Here is an 18,379-nt window from a genome sequence, read left to right as displayed (position 1 = left end):
CGGCGGCGCTGCTGGGAAACGTGCGGTGTTTCCGATAAAAAGGGGGGGGCAGAGTAAGTAGTGTTAATAGGAGGGAAGTTTTGCTGTCCGGAGTCGCACAGCAGGTGTGTGTCAGGGGAGCGGTGAGGGCTTTCGCAGCTATGGTAGTTAATTAGAAACGTAGCATCAATAGTGTTTATTTTCCACTTAATTGCTGTGATTTTATATACAGCGTTATGTATTGTATATCTTATAAAGCTGGCTGTCCACTCGTGCCTGCCCACAGGCCAGAGCCAGGGCTCAGAGCCCGGGAGCCCCTGGAGGAGGAGGCAGTGCCCTCCTGCCGGGACAGAGGCTGGACAGGGAAGGCCACCTTTACCACCTGACACGAGTGTAAACAGCTGGAAAGAATCCAGAGGGAAGAGCAACAAGGCAGGAAAACAGGGAAGTGAAGGCTGTAGAAACTGGGTTTCTGCAGTCTAGAAGCAGAATAGCAAAGCTGAGGAAATAGCTTGTATTAGATTTGTATTAACATAAATGAGGACTTTGACCCTTTTCCTGGTGTGTGTGTCTGTGGGAGAGGATGCGAAAAAACTGACTTTGTAGCGAGGAACTCTTGCAGACTAGAGGTGGAACAGGCACCAGACAATCTTCTAAACTGGATTTAATTTTTTTTAATACCTGAGGTGAATATTTGTCACATACTGTCCTAGCTGGTTCTGAGCATCTCAGATATTCTCTTTATGGTTTTGTGCTTCTGCCAGGTGTAGCTGAAGAAAAATCAGAGAGGTATATGCATATGTATAACAAATAATGGAGTGTCTAATTAGATGTCATACATATTTAAAAAATCTTTTGATAAACAACAGCATTTTTTAAGATTAAAGATGAAGATTTAAAAAAAGAAACCCTCAACAATCATTAACATATTGAAGAGGTAACAGACGACAAAGTTGTTTTTTGAAACAAGAATGACAGCTTTAACAGCTCTAAATACTCACTGGAAATTAGATGTTTCCATAAATTTAAATTTATTTTGCTTGGACTAAGTGCTGGCAAACAAGTGTGGATTTTCCTTCCACCTGACCTGCCTGTTGGGTGAGTGTTACCCGCTCCTGGACTGGCGGCTGGCTGCCGGGTGGGAGGGAGGGATAAGGTGTCTGGAATGACACCGGGATGCTGTCCTGGCAGAACCCGTGAACAGGTGCTCATGTTTATCTTCCTCATCACAGCGTGTTCCATGAAACTGATACCTGTGGCAGCACATTTGTTGTCCTGACTATAGGAGGACTGCACTATGCAAGGGCTGCACAGCTGTGTGATATTTAATGTGATAAAGCAGAACAGACTTCACCTGTGCTAACAGGGGAACTTGTCTGGAAGGGCTACGAGTGGAAACGGTTGGAAATCAGAGCAGCAGGATGGCGCTCCATCCCCTCTCATCCCTCTGAGCCGGGGCTGCCTTTGCTGGGCGCTCGCCTAACCACTGTTGTGTGAAGGGCTCTGCAGACGGCGACAGGCCAAGCCGAGAGGTTTCCCTGGGTCGTGGGCCGCGGAGGAGGCAGCGCTGCGAGGGGCGGAGCGGGGCGGGGCTCGCTGTGCTCGCAGCGCTGCGGGCCCGCGGCCGGGCGGGCGGGCGGCGGTTGCCGGGGAGCGCTGGGGCAGCGCCGCCGCGGGAGCGGGGCCGGGCCGGGTGCGAGCCCCGCGCAGGTACCGAGCGGGGCCGGGGCTGTGCAGGGGCCGGGGGCATAGCGGCCGAGGTGGGGAGGGCCGCGGGGAAGCGAGGCAGCGGCCCCGGCCTGGGGCGGGCTCGGTGTCTCGGGGCGGGCGGGCAGAAATGGGCCGGAGCGAGGGAACAAAGCGCTGTCAGGCCTCGCCGGGCGGTGCTGGGCTCTGGGTTTTCGCTCCGGTGGGAGCGGGCAGTGTCAGATGTGTAGGCGCTTTTAGGGAAACAAGGCTGTAATTTAGCTTTGGTTTGGGTTTTTTTCCATGGAAATATTGGCGTCTCTTCATACAGACGTATGTATACTCCGTACCGGGACGGAGACTCAGGGGAGTAAGACAGAAATGCCTCTCTGCAATTTTATTTATTGTTTTTTTACATAGGGTCTGTCCGACTGTTGTGGAAGATCTCAAAGGTTTAGTCTTCGATGGAAATTAAGATTATCTGTAGCAGGTGTAGTTCTGTAAATTGTCATTATCTCAACACTTGCTTTCTTCTCCACATACCTGTGATCATAATTTTTTGCTCATATATGCAGATTCTGTTTTTATAGGGGAAAATAAGGAACAGCTTTGCAGGTTTTGTCAGTGATAGGAACAGAAGAAATTGATTCGTTTTTCTGGTGTAGAATTTGTTTCCCAGAACATAGTGATACCGAAATAGTTGTGATGTTGTTTTCCCTTCAAGGTCTTTGAGGTATATGGAGGAGTAATGTTATTATTCTTTGCAGCTTAGTTAACATGAAGATGGAGGACTATGAAATATTCTGTAAGAAGCATCTTTCCAGAATCCAAGAAGAGGCAATAAAAGGAGAAACTTCTTTTACTGTTCAGCACAAAAATATCTCCCTCATTCATTTCTATGGAGTCCCTGTTCTTTCTCCTCTGGTAAGGCCTTTTTTTCCCCCCTTTCCTCCTTGGTGTGCTAGCTCTGCTGTTGGCACTAGCTTTGATGTGCACATGTAATGATTCTGCTGAAGGTATCTGGGTGAGCTATCATCTGGCCTGCTGCTTAGTGTGTTCTGAGCATTCCTAACCTTTATCTTAAAAAATAAATGGGTAAAATATACTTTTTTTTCCCCACGTTGACTGCATTGCTTGCAATTTCTGGATATTTGTTATCTTCATAAGCGGAGCACAAATGTTTGTGATTTTCAACAGGCAAATGTTATAGCTGGGCTTAACTTTACATAAAATCATAGTGACATTTCAAATACTGAGCATCTGAGTTAGTTTAACAGTGTCAAAAAAAAGTGAAAACAGGAAATACTGAGATAGTTTAAAAACTTTTAAGTAATTTTTTTTTGGCATGTGTTTGCATCTTACCGTAATGTATTTCACACGCTCATCAATTATGTTCAGTCATTCTTTACTAATGCAAACAGAGCCAAGCTGAAGATTGTTGGTAGTTCCTGCAATACTGCAGCTGACTTCTTGTTTGTGTGGTGGGAAGTATGAATGGAGACAGGCTCTAACAATGATGTCCAAAAATCACAATAGAAATTGCAGACTAAATGATAGATTGTCATATTCTTAATTTACATATGGGTGGATATTGTAAGGTTTGGTAAAAAAATGTCTGAATCCTGTGTCAGATTGGTAATGTAGCATGTAATGCTCATGGAAATTTTTTATAACGGGCATTTTAAATTCATGTTCAATTGCATGTGTGCCAAGAAGGCATTTTGTGCATCTTCCCTTTAAAAAAGATATACTTGGTTGACAAGAAACTGGAATTTAACAGGTGCACAAAGTCTCAGATGATTCTTCTAATTGTTTTGTTCTCTTGATTTTTTTTTCTAATTTACTTCTGTAATTCTGTATTGAAATTTGCACTTCGTGATATAAACCATATTTCTTACACTCCGTTTTGCAGCTCAGCCTTGAAAAGAAAAAGGAAATACAGCAATATAAGGAGAAAGCACTGGACCTAGAGACCAGGAAACGGAACTCCCGGAACAGAGCTTTACTGAACCGTGTTCAGGAGATTGTAGAAAATGTCCAGGTAGTGTTAGTCCAAAACCACCTCATAGCTTTACAGAAAACCTCTGTTTAGAGACATTTTGAGAAAGTGCTGGGATTTAACTCTTTTGAAATTAATAGCAGTTAACTCTCCACAACCAGCATTTGCTAGTATTTCCTGCTGTGTGTCCTGATAATTGATTATTTAGTGATACTCATTGTAATGGAGGGGACTTGCTTTTCACTGCTTGTTTTGCTATATGCGGAAGACAGACCACAATGTTGCTTTTGTAGCTGTGTTGGAATCAACTAGATTGTAAACACAAATTAACAAACCCTTGGTGTTAGAACTTGCTTTATTTGCAAGCTTACAGTGTAATCAGAAAATAATTAAAATTGCCATCTCAACAATTTGTAATTCTATTGTGTGCTTCACAATTTTACTGCAACTGTATTGTTTTCTTTGCTGCTTCAATGATGGATTTAGTAGAGGTTTAAATTGAAAAGACTATTAAATACATCTAATCAAGGACTTGTCCTTGAAACAGTTGTAATGCAACCTTTAAATTAACCTGTTGCTTAAACAAGTACAGTTAACTCTGAGTTTGTTGAGTTACCAAGGTGGCAAACAACACTGCTTTGCATTGTTCACTGGAGTTTATATAGCAACAGTCATCTGGCTTGGGGTTTGACCAGTAGACCAGGAACATACATTCAATACAAAAATAAGTTAGCTTTCTTTTTTTTTTTTTCAAAGGTATCATCTTGATAAGTGAATTGCAGCACACAGGATAATTGTAGTGTGAAAATCTTTTAAAACAAATGCTGACTGGAAGTAACATGTAATTCTTACTTAAATAAAGTTTGTTTTTCAAGTACTCAGCAAATGAAAACTCATATTTAGTCGTCTCTGGATTAGTAAAGATATAAAAAATTATTGTATAGTCCACTATTTTTATTAGGAATTATGTTGATTTGTTTGTAGTTGTCTATAGGTTAGTTTATATTTCTTGTTGAAATTTTTCAATTATGTTTCTTATTTGATGTAAACATGTTTTCTTATTTTAAGAGAAATCTTGCAAGATACTCTGAAGGCATAAAATTATTAAATATATCCAAATTACTTTAAAAAGATAAGAGCATCTTTGTATTCAGATACTTGGTATCAGTAAAAATTCCAAGTGGACTGTCATTCAAATTTATATTTTAATTCCAATGACCTCTTTCTCATTGCAAAGAACTCTGTATTATATGTAATTTGTAGGAAATCAGTAACAGTTGAACTAAAAATTTTGACTGGTTTTAAGAGATTATTTATTTTAATATTTTTTAAATTTGTTTTTATTACTTTTTTAAATTCAGGTGAAGTTTGCAGGAATCTGAGATTTCATTGAAAATGTTATTTTTTTTTTCATTTTGAATTTGTAGATGAAGAAAGGACTTAACGTGAGTGATGTGAACGCACAGGAGGCTGAGAATTCTTGCCCTGATCCAGATTCAAAAGTTTTGACTGACTTCACAGCTCTATCAGATGTCAGTGTGGCATGTTCTCCTGAAAGACACAGTTCCACGGACCTGGAAAAGACACCAGAACTTGCACCATCAGGTACTGCAGGGCAGAGGACACCAAATGTGACAGAAGTAGTTAAAGCAACTGAAGAAAATGCTTCTTCAAAGCAAAGTGAGAGTCGCTTCTTGAAAGATGTCCCTTGTCCAAGGGCTGCCTCTCCTGACAAGCTGTGTCACAAGCTCACATCACACGCTCTGCAAAAGCAAGAGGGACGAGCGGGGTCGCCATCAGATGAGGATGTCCAAGATCCATGTGTAATGAGTCTGCAGAACCTGATAAAGAAATCTAGGGAGTACATAGAGAGAGAGCAAACCAAGCGCACCTCAAAAGGCAGTTCAAAGAGGAGCATGAGTGAAAGTCATTCAGATAAAGAAAATGACGCTGTTAAAACCACCGACTCTGTGAAAGAAAGAGCAAAGCTTACAGGCAGAAGTTGCACTGCTCAGACACTTGATAAACCCAGTCTTAATAAATCAAATACCCTTCTCCAAGGTGCCTCTACAAACACAAATAACACAAGTATGTCCTCTTTATCCAGTTTTTCTAAAGTGGACATTCCTATGAGAGTTGGAACGCCGCCTTTGGTGGATTCAGATTCAGACGAAGAATTTAAAAAGAATTCTATGTTTGAGCGTGACAGTAGCATTGTCAGGAGCCTCACAGGCTCCTACGCCAAATTGCCAAGCCCAGAGCCAAGCATGAGCCCTAAAATGCATCGACGGCGCCCAAGACCTTTATCAATGGGACACATCATTATAAATAACCCTGTGAATGCCTACGAGTTAAGTCCTAAAGGCAAGGGGAGAGCCATGGATTTGATCATGCAAGATATTGCAGATAAAAACAATGTGTCCGAATCAGTGCCAAAGTTCATGGTGGACTTCAATATGGTTTGCCCTGGCAGAGTTCCTGGTGTCAACAGGAATTCTTCAGGCCCTTGCGATGGGTTGGGGGTTGGCAAACCGAATCGCCATTCCTTTGGGCTCTGGGAAAGCAAAGGAATGGTGTCGGCTACAGTGGAAGGACAGGTGGTGTTGGACAGCAGAGGGCCATATAGAGTAGAGACCAGTACTAATATCATAGCTCCAAAACTGACGGAGCCGTTTGCCATCAGTCAGTCTGCAGTAACACAGAAGATCCCAGCTGGGAGTGAAGTGAAAGCGCCTGTTTTGCCAGAAAACACTAAATCTAATTCCACAGTGGAACTCAATAAATCTTATGATGTCGAAAACCCATCTCCGCTGCTAATGCAGAGCAACAACGTACGACAGCAGATGGAGACTCCAAGTGTTTCCTCAGCACATGAGCAGGTTCCAGAAAATTTTGAAAAGGTAAAACGTAGACTTGATTTGGACACCAACAACTGCCAAACAGAAACCAGTTCCTGTGTTCTGAGAGTTGGAATGGAAGAACAAGAGAAGCAGTGGTTGCAAGAACAGAAATATCCTGTGGAATCAGTTTACATTACCCCTGAAAGTATGGCAAAAGGTAAAAGATTTCCCGTAGTTGAGGGTTACTTCTCAGTGCTGCCTACTTCTCAGTTTATAAATATTTTATAAAAAATCCCAGTGATTGTAAGTCATCAGTGTTTCTAAGTATGTATGTATATCAAAAGGCTACATTTTTAGTGCATGTAAATTATTTTCAGTAACCTCATTATTTCTCTAATGCTTAATGACAAATTCTGAAATTCAGCTTGTTGCTTGAGCCATTTTTAATGGCTGCAGAGTGGAGCAATTGCTGTCTTAGGAGCTGCTTGGAGTCAGAAATCTGTAATCTTGGAGTCAGTTATTTGTAACCAATACTTGATTAAACAATTTATGAGGGAACATCAGCTAAAACACTGCGCATCAGTTTCGTGGATTCTGTATTTATTCTCAAGAATATAATTTGACAGCACAAATACTTATTTCCCATTTGAACCTAGGAACTGGAATTTGGTTTTACTAAGGAAGTAAACTTTTGAAGGACTGTAGTAAATTATGAGATTCTTTACCTTGCCTTACCAGTGGAAACTTGGTATCAAGGAAACGTGATATCAAATAGATCTTTATTTTTTAGTGATGATGCAAATTACTTCCAATAAAGGGTGTATGTATCTGGCAAAGACCGCATAGAAGTTATTTAATATTTGATTTTTTATTACGTACTTTTTTCAGAAGATATTTTAAAAACTAAAATGTTGGCCTTTGAAGAAATGAGAAAGAGACTTGAAGAACAGCATGCACAACAACTGTCGATTCTGATAGCTGAACAAGAGAGAGAACAGGAGAAATTGCAGAAGGTAAGGTTGAAAGGAAAAATTCTAAGCAAAGGTTGTGTGTTGTATGGAAGTTTGTCAGGAAGCAGTTGGGTTTAAATGTGTATTCTGTTGCTTTGCAGAGTTAGAAAATCAGTCTAATGGTTGAATCTTCCTTTTGTAGGAACTGGAAGAGCAGGAGAGAAAGTTGAAAGGAAAGAAGGTTACTACAACGGAAATAGAGATTTCCAAAGTGAATATTAACAGTAGGATGGAGTTGGAGTGGAGGAAAAAAAGTGAAAGTGGCTTGCTGGAAAGTGTGCAGTCTCAGCTGGAGGCAGTCCATAACACAAACTCCACCAGCATTGGTAAAACTGGGAGGGAAGAATATAGATTAAGTGTTGTGATATATTTTGTTTTACAATGCTTGACTGGACTAGCTGCCCCTCTGTACTGATAAGTGCAGTGTTCCTGCCCCAGGGCTGCTCGGGATACACGGACAGCTGCTGCCCTCAGCTGTGGACAGCACACGTGAAACAAAGTCTGTATTGTGTCTTTGTGTCACAGGCATTTAGCACAGATTCAGCCATCCTCAAACTGTTCCATGTACTTTACTTGTTATGTAACTGTTTTAGGGTACATTCAGGGAAAACAAGCCAAGAATAAACTCTTTTGATCAAGGATGAGGATGTGAATTTGTGTCACATCCCAGAAGGTTCATTCCCATGCCATGTAGCTGCACAGCAGTGGGCCAGGTTTTCACATTTGTGTAGATGGTTCAGAGGGGCTCTGTCAAGTGATCTTGACTGCAAGACAGTGCAGCTATAGCTGGTGGAACACCTCTCACCTGTTCCAGAACATTATGAAGTGTTTTGTTCTGTTTTGTGTTTAGCAAGTCTTGCACGGAAATGATCAGAAATATTCAGGTTGCTTCTTGCCTATAATTTACCTTGTCAACAAAGCTGCTACCCCCAGGCTGAGTGTACACACAGACATAGTCATTACTTTATTGGCAGAAGTGTGTGTTGAACTCTGTGTTCTGCTTTGCATGCAGGTTTTGCTCATACAACACCCAACACCTTTTCTTCGACAAGCGAAACTTCGTTCTTTCTCTGGGGACCATCAGGTAGTGGAGTCATAAAAACCTCAGTATCCAGGCCAACTAATAGAATCAAAACTAGGTGGTCTCAGGTAAGGAAAAAAAGAAAAGATATAAATAAATCTTACAAAACCCTCATGTTTTTCTGAGAGACTGGTAACTATCATAGCTGTGCAGTAATAGATCTCGCAGAAAATTTTAGTATCCTTTCCTATGTCAACTTTGATTACATAAGAGAACTGTATAGGATATTTTTCTCATTCATATATGCAAAATAATAATATAAAAATATGTTGCTTCTTCTAAATTACAGTGGGTACTTTTGCCCCAGCCAAAACTTTATTAACAGCTTGTTTCTTACTTGAGAACTTCTGTCATGTGCTTGATGTTAATTGAGAAATAATTAATAATTCTTGCTTTTTTAATCAAAAGTTTAGCAAATGTTTTTCTTTTAAGGTTCTCAGTCCAGAGATACAAATGAAGTTTGATAAGATCACTGCTGTGGCAAAGGGATTTCTCACTCGTAGACTCCTGCAGACAGAAAAACTGAAACATCTTAAGCAAACTGTAAAAGTAAGATCAGCTTTTTGGTATTATGCAGCTTCTCCTCCTCTTTGTTTCTGTTCCTGCCTTCAATTGACAGATGAAATCCCGCATTTTCTGCTTTCAGAAGAATTGGGGAATGTCTGTTACGTGAACATGTTTGTGTTGCATTGCTTAGGTCCAACTCAAACAAAGAATTTATGTCCTACTTGTACTGTTTGTAATAACTGCCTTGTTGTGAAGGATTATGCTTGATGCTTTATCTTATTTTCTCACCTTTCCCAGGATACTATGGAGTTCATAAAAAATTTTCAGTCTGAAGCCCCATTGAAAAGGGGAAGTGTGTCAGCACAAGATGCATCCCTTCATGAAAGAGTAATGGCTCAGGTGACACAATTTAAGCCTTTTTTTTCCTTTCCTAGCTATTCTGCTTTTGCAATATAAACACCTAAAACCTTGATAGTGATTTTGTTTAGAGTAAAAAATTTAAAGTATGGCCGTGAAGAGAAGACTCCATTTTTGTGCTGATACAATGAGAGATTTCAAAATTACGGAGAGTTCTGCTTAGTTTGAGAAGAGCTTGGTGATCAAAACCATGGGCATGTTACCTCAACCAAATATTTTATTAAAATTTTAATTGTTCTTTCCAGCTGCGAGCTGCTCTGTATGACATCCATGACATCTTTTTTACAATGGATGCATCAGAAAGGATGAATATTCTGCGTCACGATCGTGAAGTTCGGAAAGAGAAGATGCTCAGGCAAATGGTGTGTTATGTTCCAGAGAATGTAAACTGTCTTAAGACTTTGAGTCTGAATCATTTTACATTTAAGAGATTCTTATTGCACCCTAAAATATTTCTTAGATATAAATTGTTTGTGCTTTTGCAAGTAACTTTCTTCAATATCTTTTTATTTATTTATTTAGGATAAAGTAAAGAGCCCGAGAGAGCGAGTGACACTTTCAACAGCTACACAGAAATCTCTGGACAGGAAGAAATACATGAAGTATGTGCTGCTCTCCCCGTGGGGCTGGGGGGAGGGAGGCAGGGTGCAAAATGATGAGTAGGAGGTACAGGAAATAGTGACAGGAAGTTTTTGGAGTAACAGCTTTGCAAGCTAACATCTCTCCTAGGAAGAGTGAATAAAAAGCTGTCCAGGTGTTTGGAGTCTTCCTAGTAGTATTTTGCTCTTACTTTTAAGAGACTTCTTGTTTGTACAGGAGAAAAATATTTGTTGTAAGTTGTGCGTTTATGCTGGATTCGAGTGGTGGGTGCTTAGTTTGTGGTTGAATTGCAAATTGTAAAAAGTGCTGCAAGTGATTTTATCAGTTTAAAGTGCTTGGCAATAGAGATATCTCTATGAAGTATCTCTAGCAAAGTTTTTTGGGGAATGGTAGCAGGCATTATCCTGCAACACAGTGGGCTGAACAGTTGTGTTACACTTGCTCCTACACTTGAGTAAAGAAGTGATAATCTGTAGTACTGCTGTGACACATGTAGGTGTAGTTCCTGTTGTAGGCTTTCTCTGAGTATTTCTGTTCAAGACCTGGATGATGATTTTTTAATTGAAATATGTTTCAATACTTCTGTTTCTCTAGGGCTTCAGAAATGGGAATACCAAGTAAAAAAATAATCATAAAACAAAAAACTCCTGAAAGCCGGTGGGTGATGGTTACTGGTATTTGGATGCTTTTAAGAAACTGTGATTTTGTGATCTGTATTTCTGGTTTGCCATCAATCAGCTCAATTCCTGGTATTATTATGATGGGCAGTAATGAAATCTGGTTGAGCATGACCTAAGAAAGGTGTTTATTAGCTCGTTAGAAAAGATTTGTTTTCTTTAGAGTCAGTTCTAAAATTTTATCTTCAGAAATTATTTATTTATGGCTTTAGGTCTCTGTGCTCAAGTTCAAGGTTTTTCTTTGAGATACCCTGTTAAGCTACAGTTTGGCACTACTACTTTTCCTAATACCCTTTACTTTGCAGTGAATCATTGATAATGCTTATCTTTAGGAAGCTGTCAGGAAAGAAGTGGCTCTCTGTTGCAAGGAAAGTGCTTGCTCCTTGATTGTGTGATTGTTTGCTTAGATCACAGAAATTAGTGTTCAGGACATGCTATTCAGAAAGATAGCAGCTGCTCTTTTATGAGGCCTGTCTGCACCTTTTTCTAGTATAAAAAGTCAGATACCTGGCATCCCTTAAAAACAATTTTTGTCCCATGTTTACCTAAAAGCTTTGAAGGCATGCTGTCTACTCATGCAGTTCAGCCTTCAGTGACTAGTGTGACTCAGTCCTTTTTTTCCTGTGTGTCCTTATCAGTGACTAGGAACACAGGGCACTGTTCAGGGGGTTGTATCTGTGCTTTTTTTTTTTTTTCCTTGTCTTTGTTTTAAATAGTGGAAGTAGTAATTCTGTTCTGGAATTTTAATTCCAGCCACTTTGCCTACATGTCATGTGCATTACAAAACCTGTTAGCCTTGCTGAAATTTGTTGTGTGAAACATGATGCATAATTCGATATTCCTTATGAGGTTTTATTTTTAAAGGGAAAAAGCACTAATAAAGGTTTGTGTTCTAACAGCATACTTCAACCAAACCAAGGACAGAATGCCCCAGTTCATAGACTGCTTTGCAGACAAGGGTAAGAGCACGGCGTGTTTATAGCCTAAAGATGAAAGTAAATGCAAAGCACAAGAGTACAGTGATTGCTCAATAAGATTTACACATACTGGTGTAACTGTTGTTCAAAGTAAAAATAATTACTTCTCCCAGTGTTTTAAGACGGTGATGAAGCTTTGTTTGACCTTATACTGCAAGAAAATACTTAGTGTTGTCACCCTCTTGTGTATGTCTTCATTTACACTGTGTCCCAACATTTCTATTTGTAACATTCATTCCATGAAGCTTTGCTTCCACTTAATGAAATATGTGTATTTTTATATGTTGACTGTAATGTCACAGTGTCTGAACGGAATCAGTTTCTTGAATAGAGTTTTACAAATCCATTCATGGGGAAATGTTTTCCTACTTAATGTGTCTATGTAAGACATAATAATGTTGATAGAAACTGCACACATACTCAGGAGGAGGCTCTGTGGGACATTGGCATGGAAACATTTTTACAAATGGTTTGATAGTGTCTCATGTTTTTCTATACAGCCTTTCAACTTTGTTGCAAGTGACTTATTAACTCTTTTATATTTAATTAGAACCTTTAAGACCTCAGTGAATGGGGTTGAGCAAAATAGAAAGAAGGCCTCAGAGAGCAGAGTGTCTAACAAGGCTGTTTCAGGTGTGTAGAAAATCGGTGCTTGGATTTTATAGTAAATAAGTTACTAGTATCTAGACAAAGTAAATGGGCAATATATTGTTTTCCTTTCCTTGTGCACCTGCTTTGCTATGTCTTAAATCTAACCTATCTCTTCAACAAATATGGACTGGTAACTTAACCATCCACTTTCAAATTCTATAAACATAGTATATAGAATGTGCTGCACAGCTCATTTGCTTTCACTCACCAGATGCCCAGCCATAAAAGAGGTTGCCAGACATATTCACTGTAACTGTTGAGAAACTGATTGTAGTCAAAATAGACTAGGATTAGAATCTCTTGTCATTTGAGTCTTAGCTCTGTAGACACGTCTGTTGAAAGGACAGGAAGGACAATTCCAGACTCATCAGTGGGTGTTCAGTCATCATACAGTCCTAAAATTATATATATTACTGTAACATCTTACAGGATTGATAGCCTTTTATTAAAAAGATTTGATAATAGTGCTGAACCTCTCTGTTTTCAGCCTGTTCAGGCATGAAGGGAACAAAACACTATGAAACATCTTACACAGTTTCTATTTTTTAATCAGGTTTTAAATTTCTTAAGTGTCAAACCTCAGTTGATCAAAAGGTAAAGTTTTAAAGGTTTTAAAACTGTTTCAGATGTGTATTACACTCTTTTTCTCAAGGGAGAATATAAATATACTCTATATAATATAGAGAGTTTTATACTCTCCACAAGGCAAGTATAAAAATTGGGAATTTTGGGGCTTAATGAGGCAAATGTGTAATGTAGGATTTTGACTGTTTTCTGTAGTGATCTGAATTATCTTTATGTATTAAGTATCAAACCTTTCCTATAAGGGGAATTCTTATTCATTGCTGCCCCAGAACAATGCTGGGAAGGAGTATCTGCAAGTTTTAATGCAGTGTGTTTTACACTGTTCAAATGTGATGTTTTCCCAGATACTACTTCGTGAAGTCAAGAGAAGTGGCTACAGAAGGATGTATAGTAAGGCAGTATGCATATATATATATATGTAACATTTTAGAGAGAGGGGAAAATAAAATAGCAAACAATGAGATGATAACCAGGGTTTAATTTATTTTTCTGCAGTCAATTCTCCTGGCAGTGCTGTCACCGCTAAAGTGAAGCAAGGCAGTTGTTCTGTTGTGTTCAGTGATACTGCAGAAAAATTAGCAAAAATAATAAATAATCTCCCTGAAATATAAAGAAGAAAATAAAGTTAGCAGTATAATTTTAGCAACCAGAGGTAGCCATTAAGGCAAGTTTTCATCTGCAAGTTTGCAATAATGTATGTTATTAACTAGTAGTTGAGAGTGCTGGAGAACAGGGACTACACATTACTATTCGTTTAGTACAAGTAATCTAACCTATTTCTAAAGGAACACTTAATAGATGGGTAAAATCTAAGTAGTGAAAGGTCTGGCACTATGACTACCATTAAATTGTGCTTATTAGAGGGGCAAAAAGGGAAGGAGGGTTAGTAGAATACAGCTGCTATAAATATATTCAACTTAGACATGAGACAAATGCTCTGAAGAAAATAATAATATACTCATGCAACTTTTCTTCATTCTCCTCATTATTGTTTTTAATTCTGTCTGCAAAGTGCTCTGTAGCTTTAATACAACTGGTTGTTGTCTTTTTCTGGCAAGAAAGCATTTTGTTTAGGAATCAACTGGCAATCCTAAATTCAGTTTTTGTTGTTTTTTACTCCTTCAATCCAAAGTTCTGTGCTAAAGGCAGAAGTACAAACTTGTGAATCAGTGAAGAGTCTTATTTGCTGATTTTTTTTTTTAATTTAGTTAGTTTAAATAGGACCAAGATGTTCAGTCAATGGCCTGCAAGCCGGGCCAGGCAATGCATTTAATAGGGTCTGATTTTGTTAGAAAGAAGGTGGTTGAAATCAGGTTGCTCCTACAACTAGACCTGTTCATCTCCTCTGTTTCTACCTGGTTTCTTCTTCTGTGGAAAAGAAACACAGGGCATGAGGCATGTGGAGTATTTGGGTGGTGGCAGCAGTTGGCCAAGTGTGGTCTCTCCCTCTCTCTCTGCTGAGCAGGGCAGTGTGAGGAGGTGTGTGCTGTGAAGTGTGTCAGTGTTCAGGCCAACACTTCAGGAAGCCTCAGACCTGCCGTGTGAATAGCAGGTCTGTCCTTTGTCCCAGGAGAGAGGCCTCATGTGAGTGCCCCTTGCCACTAGAAAAGGTTGGGTGATAATTGTATTCAGAAAGACTGTCGCTTTTTTTAATGAAATTTGCCTTCTGCAGTTCCTTAGTCTGGATTGCTGGGGTTTTTTTACACTTCTATATACTATTACATAATACCCTGTTATTTGTGTGAGATTTTTATACAGCTCGGAGATTTTTATATAGCTCACTTGAGGGGAGTTAAGGGGTAGTGTTAAATCTCTAATAAAGCACCTTGCCTGTCAGCTTGGTTGTCCTACAAGATCACAGGTGAGCTGAAGAGTCCAGCACTGGAGAGTGCTGGGCCAGTGAGAATGCCTTTTATGCAGTGGGAACCTGTTGAGGTGTGAGGGATCCTGCTGTGGTGAGGTCTCTGGGCATTTCCAAAGCTGCTCTGCCCTGTGCTGACTGTAGCCCTTGGACACCTGTAAGTAACCCCTGCAGCTCTGACCAAAAGTAACTGAAGAGCCTAAAAAGGACTGGCACTTCTTTGTCACATTCATTTACTTGCCTGGTAGTCATTTCTCTTCCATGGCTGTCTTCCATTCCCACTGCTCTGCACCCCGTGGTACGATTTTCACTGCTTTGTGTAAATGTTTGCTCACACTGCTGCACACTCTGGGTAACTGCTTGAACCTATTGAATGCTGAGTTGTGCTACTTTTTAGCAGCTTGCAGTGCTGAACCCTTCCTTATTACTGGAAGATACTTGTGCTATGCATAGTACAATATGGATTTTTAATATATGTATGTATATACTTGTTCCCCGTGTAAAGCCTTCCTTTTATAAGGGCTCTGCCTGATGGCCTTATTCATGCTGCACTTCTAATTCTGGTTGTCTATACTGACATATGGAAACATACAACTGTTCCTTGGTTTAATTAATGTGGCAGCTGGGGAAAAGGAGAGTTATCTTAAGTATTTGATTTGTATAATATTTTTTTAATTGATAGATTGTTTAAAAGTAGTGCTTGGCATAGTTAAACTTATCAGCCACTTAATTATTGTCTTGGTGATGTGACAGTTCTTTTAAAAACATATGAATTGTAGTTGTAGATGATTTACAGTAGCAGAAAACACTTTGGAATAGTTACTGCAGAAGGCAGTGCTATAAAGTGTCATAACTTTCAAAACTATAGGTGGTTTTTCTAAGGCATTTTGGGTGTAACATTATGAAAATTGTCATTTTAACAGTAATCACTGTATACATAATACTGCTTTAAAAAAAATGTCCTAAACTTTTTCAGCTATTTTATTTTGATAATCCTGTTACAAAATCCAGTACTATCAATTGTTTCTGCTTATTTTTAGGAGTATATGCAGGAAGAACCCAAAGAAAGAAGCCAAATGTTGTGACAATTTAAGAAGACAGCACTCACTGGGATAAACTGACTGTTTTTTACTGATGGCATTCTCAGCACTGATTTTAAATATTGCATCTTCTTTACGTATATGTATATTTAGAAATTATAAACCTACTTTGTCATTTTCAGATGACACATTAATACAATCATATTGAAGTAATAAAGGACTTTGAAGTTCTAATACTTGTGGAAAAATTGCATGTTAGAACTTATTATATGTTAATACTAGTATGTACACATTCATAGTCTTGTTTATTTAAAGACGACCACAGGGCAGCATGAAGGTAATTTGTGACTTTTTCACACTTTCTAATTCTTGTGTCTGATATATGCTTTTTGCATTACTTAAAATTGCAATTTCTGTGTATGATTGCTACCACAAGTAAGTAATGGGTATATATTTAGTTTCATACCATAAAGTTAAAGCAACTAAATGGGAAAAAACCCTCCAAACTTAAAAGTGAACTCTCACATCAGTGAATTTGTCACCAGCCGTTTTGAATGTACTTTCTGTATGAATGAGATTTACTTCAATTTCAGTACTAATGACTTAAAATGTTTTGCATTTCTGCTAAACTGGACAGACATGGATCCAGATTCAGTGCTGGGCAGATGGACCTACTTTCATTGACTAAACCAAAACTGTGCATTTATACTTGTGATAGATCAAATCACCACCACCAACAGTCCTGGGATTTTTTTACCCTGATGTCTATTGCATTTTCTTATGGAAACAACATTTGGCCACGATGGAGACATGTATGTTCTACAAAAACTCTAGAAGGCAAGATTTTAATTGTTTTACTGTTTCAGACTTAAATAGTAATTTCAATCCGTAATAGTAATTCGGATATGTTACATTTCATTGATGACAGTTGCAATTTTTCCTAAGCAATTTCTCTTCTACCGTGATCTAACAGGCCCTTTACTGAATTCATGATTTGGGGGAATGGGGAATCCCTACCAAATCCCAACAAAATCTTTCGTATTTATGAATATCTAATATTAAATGATCATGCTCATGTTTTACCTCGGTCTTCCAACTGATGGATATTATCCATCAACTTGAGAGGAGCATAATTCTATACTTGCTTTTAATGAACTTGAGACATGAGGTTGACAAAGTCCTAGAGAGAAAAGCTCTGCTTGTGTAACCTCAGCAGTAGAGAACTGACTGCCGGAATGTGAAATAGGTTATATTTTGTTATTTCCCAGTGTTGATATACTAACTTTGGAGGCTTTGTAACATGTTGACATGGATATAAGAGCAAAAAGACTGAAAATTTCATTGTGTTAAATAGTCAGCATGAAAGAGGAACATTAATGGTGAGACGAGGACGGTACCTTCATGGGCAGTGATGAGTGATTGGCTTGCTTGTAGCACCAGTTATAGCTTTTATCTGCCACCAAATCTGTCCTCTGCAGATAGTGACATTGTTCAAAACAGGTGTGTTATACCGTGCAGTAAGTTACCCAAATTGTGTACTTGGAAAATGGCAAAAACCCTGCCCAAGCACTGAACAATGACACTGCTCAGTGGCTCTCTATTGTGGCATTTATTTGAAAGCCTGGGGCAGGAGGCTCCCCTAATGGTGTAAATTTCAAGTTTTCACCAGTGTAGGTCCCGCCTCCTTCATTCAATTGCTGTGGTGCTTTAAAATCTCAGTTGTAGTACAGAAAATGCCCAAGGCAAGCTTCCTGCTCACCCAGTGGGCATCACAGCCCTGTTTTGGTTCTCGGCTTTCCTTAGGAGTGAAATACATTGCAACAGGGGAAAAATTAACAATGACAAGAGTAACCTGTGTCATAGGAGACAAAAGGTGCTGTTGATATAGGATTGATGTTTTTAAAGAATGTTTTATGTGGTGTATTTATTATTAGCATAGGCACTATGTTGATGCACAAATAGGTTTAGTGTGTTAGTAGAAAGGAATGCTTGCTTTCTGCTTGGGTTTCACATCTAAACTTCTTTGTCTTTAAGCATGCTTCCACTGTGTAATAAAGCACTGTAGCACAAGGTGTTGTTTTTTTTTTTAACTTTCATGAGGCCTTTCTCTTGGCAAGTGCCAGACTTTGTTTTTGTACTTGATGTTTTGTATTTATACATATTTATCTTTTTATTTTGTGTGAAATTGTGATACCATTACAAAAGTCTATTTATTTTTATACTTTTATTTCGTTTTTCACCAGTCTTGCTTCTTACTTAAAGCATTCTGCACAATAAACTTTGAATCTTTAACAAGAACTGCTTTTCTTGTCCTTTTCCCGGGGCTCCCCGCCCGCCCTCAGGCTCTCCCCGCTCTGAGGGGCGGGGCGGGAAATGGCGGCGGAAGGCGCCGCCCGCCAGCGGCGTCATGTGACGGGCGCAAGATGGCCGCGTTCCCCTGGTGAGGCGGTGGGCGGCGGGGGACCGGGC

General features: G+C 39.2%; 1 protein-coding gene across 9 annotated transcripts; it reads left to right on the top strand.

The window, feature by feature from the left end:
• Positions 1-70: 70 nt before the first annotated feature.
• On the top strand, positions 71-18,208 carry CCP110 (centriolar coiled-coil protein 110). 9 transcript variants are annotated; one of them, XM_027683962.1, is made up of 16 exons: positions 71-1,077; positions 1,212-1,511; positions 2,433-2,589; positions 3,578-3,706; positions 5,092-6,721; positions 7,393-7,517; positions 7,657-7,840; positions 8,527-8,663; positions 9,028-9,144; positions 9,400-9,501; positions 9,765-9,881; positions 10,042-10,121; positions 10,714-10,776; positions 11,696-11,755; positions 12,324-12,406; positions 15,911-18,208. In XM_027683962.1, the coding sequence occupies exons 3-16, from the start codon at positions 2,443-2,445 to the stop codon at positions 15,961-15,963; spliced, it is 3,027 nt and encodes a 1,008-aa protein (XP_027539763.1). In that variant the 5' UTR covers positions 71-1,077; positions 1,212-1,511; positions 2,433-2,442; the 3' UTR covers positions 15,964-18,208. The 9 variants fall into 9 exon arrangements, with proteins under 9 accessions (XP_027539763.1, XP_027539764.1, XP_027539761.1 ...); XM_027683964.1 differs by lacking the exons at positions 71-1,077; positions 1,212-1,511 and adding exons at positions 2,086-2,155; positions 13,354-13,399; XM_027683965.1 differs by lacking the exons at positions 71-1,077; positions 1,212-1,511 and adding exons at positions 2,086-2,155; positions 13,354-13,407.
• The last annotated feature ends 171 nt before the right edge of the window (positions 18,209-18,379 follow it).

Source organism: Neopelma chrysocephalum, unplaced genomic scaffold, assembly GCF_003984885.1.
Source record: "Neopelma chrysocephalum unplaced genomic scaffold, ASM398488v2 Primary Assembly neopelma1_65, whole genome shotgun sequence".
Lineage (NCBI taxonomy): Eukaryota > Metazoa > Chordata > Aves > Passeriformes > Pipridae > Neopelma > Neopelma chrysocephalum.
The sequence above is the reverse complement of the archived record's forward strand: the minus strand, read 5'-3'. Positions and strand labels throughout refer to the sequence as shown.

Coding starts and splice junctions, on each gene's coding strand:
- CCP110 (XM_027683960.1), top strand. CDS start 2,130: ATGGAAATTAAGATTATCTGTAGCAG. Junction 3,707..5,091: donor AGATTGTAGAAAATGTCCAG/GTAGTGTTAGTC, acceptor TTGAATTTGTAG/ATGAAGAAAGGACTTAACGT. Junction 7,841..8,526: donor CACAAACTCCACCAGCATTG/GTAAAACTGGGA, acceptor CTTTGCATGCAG/GTTTTGCTCATACAACACCC.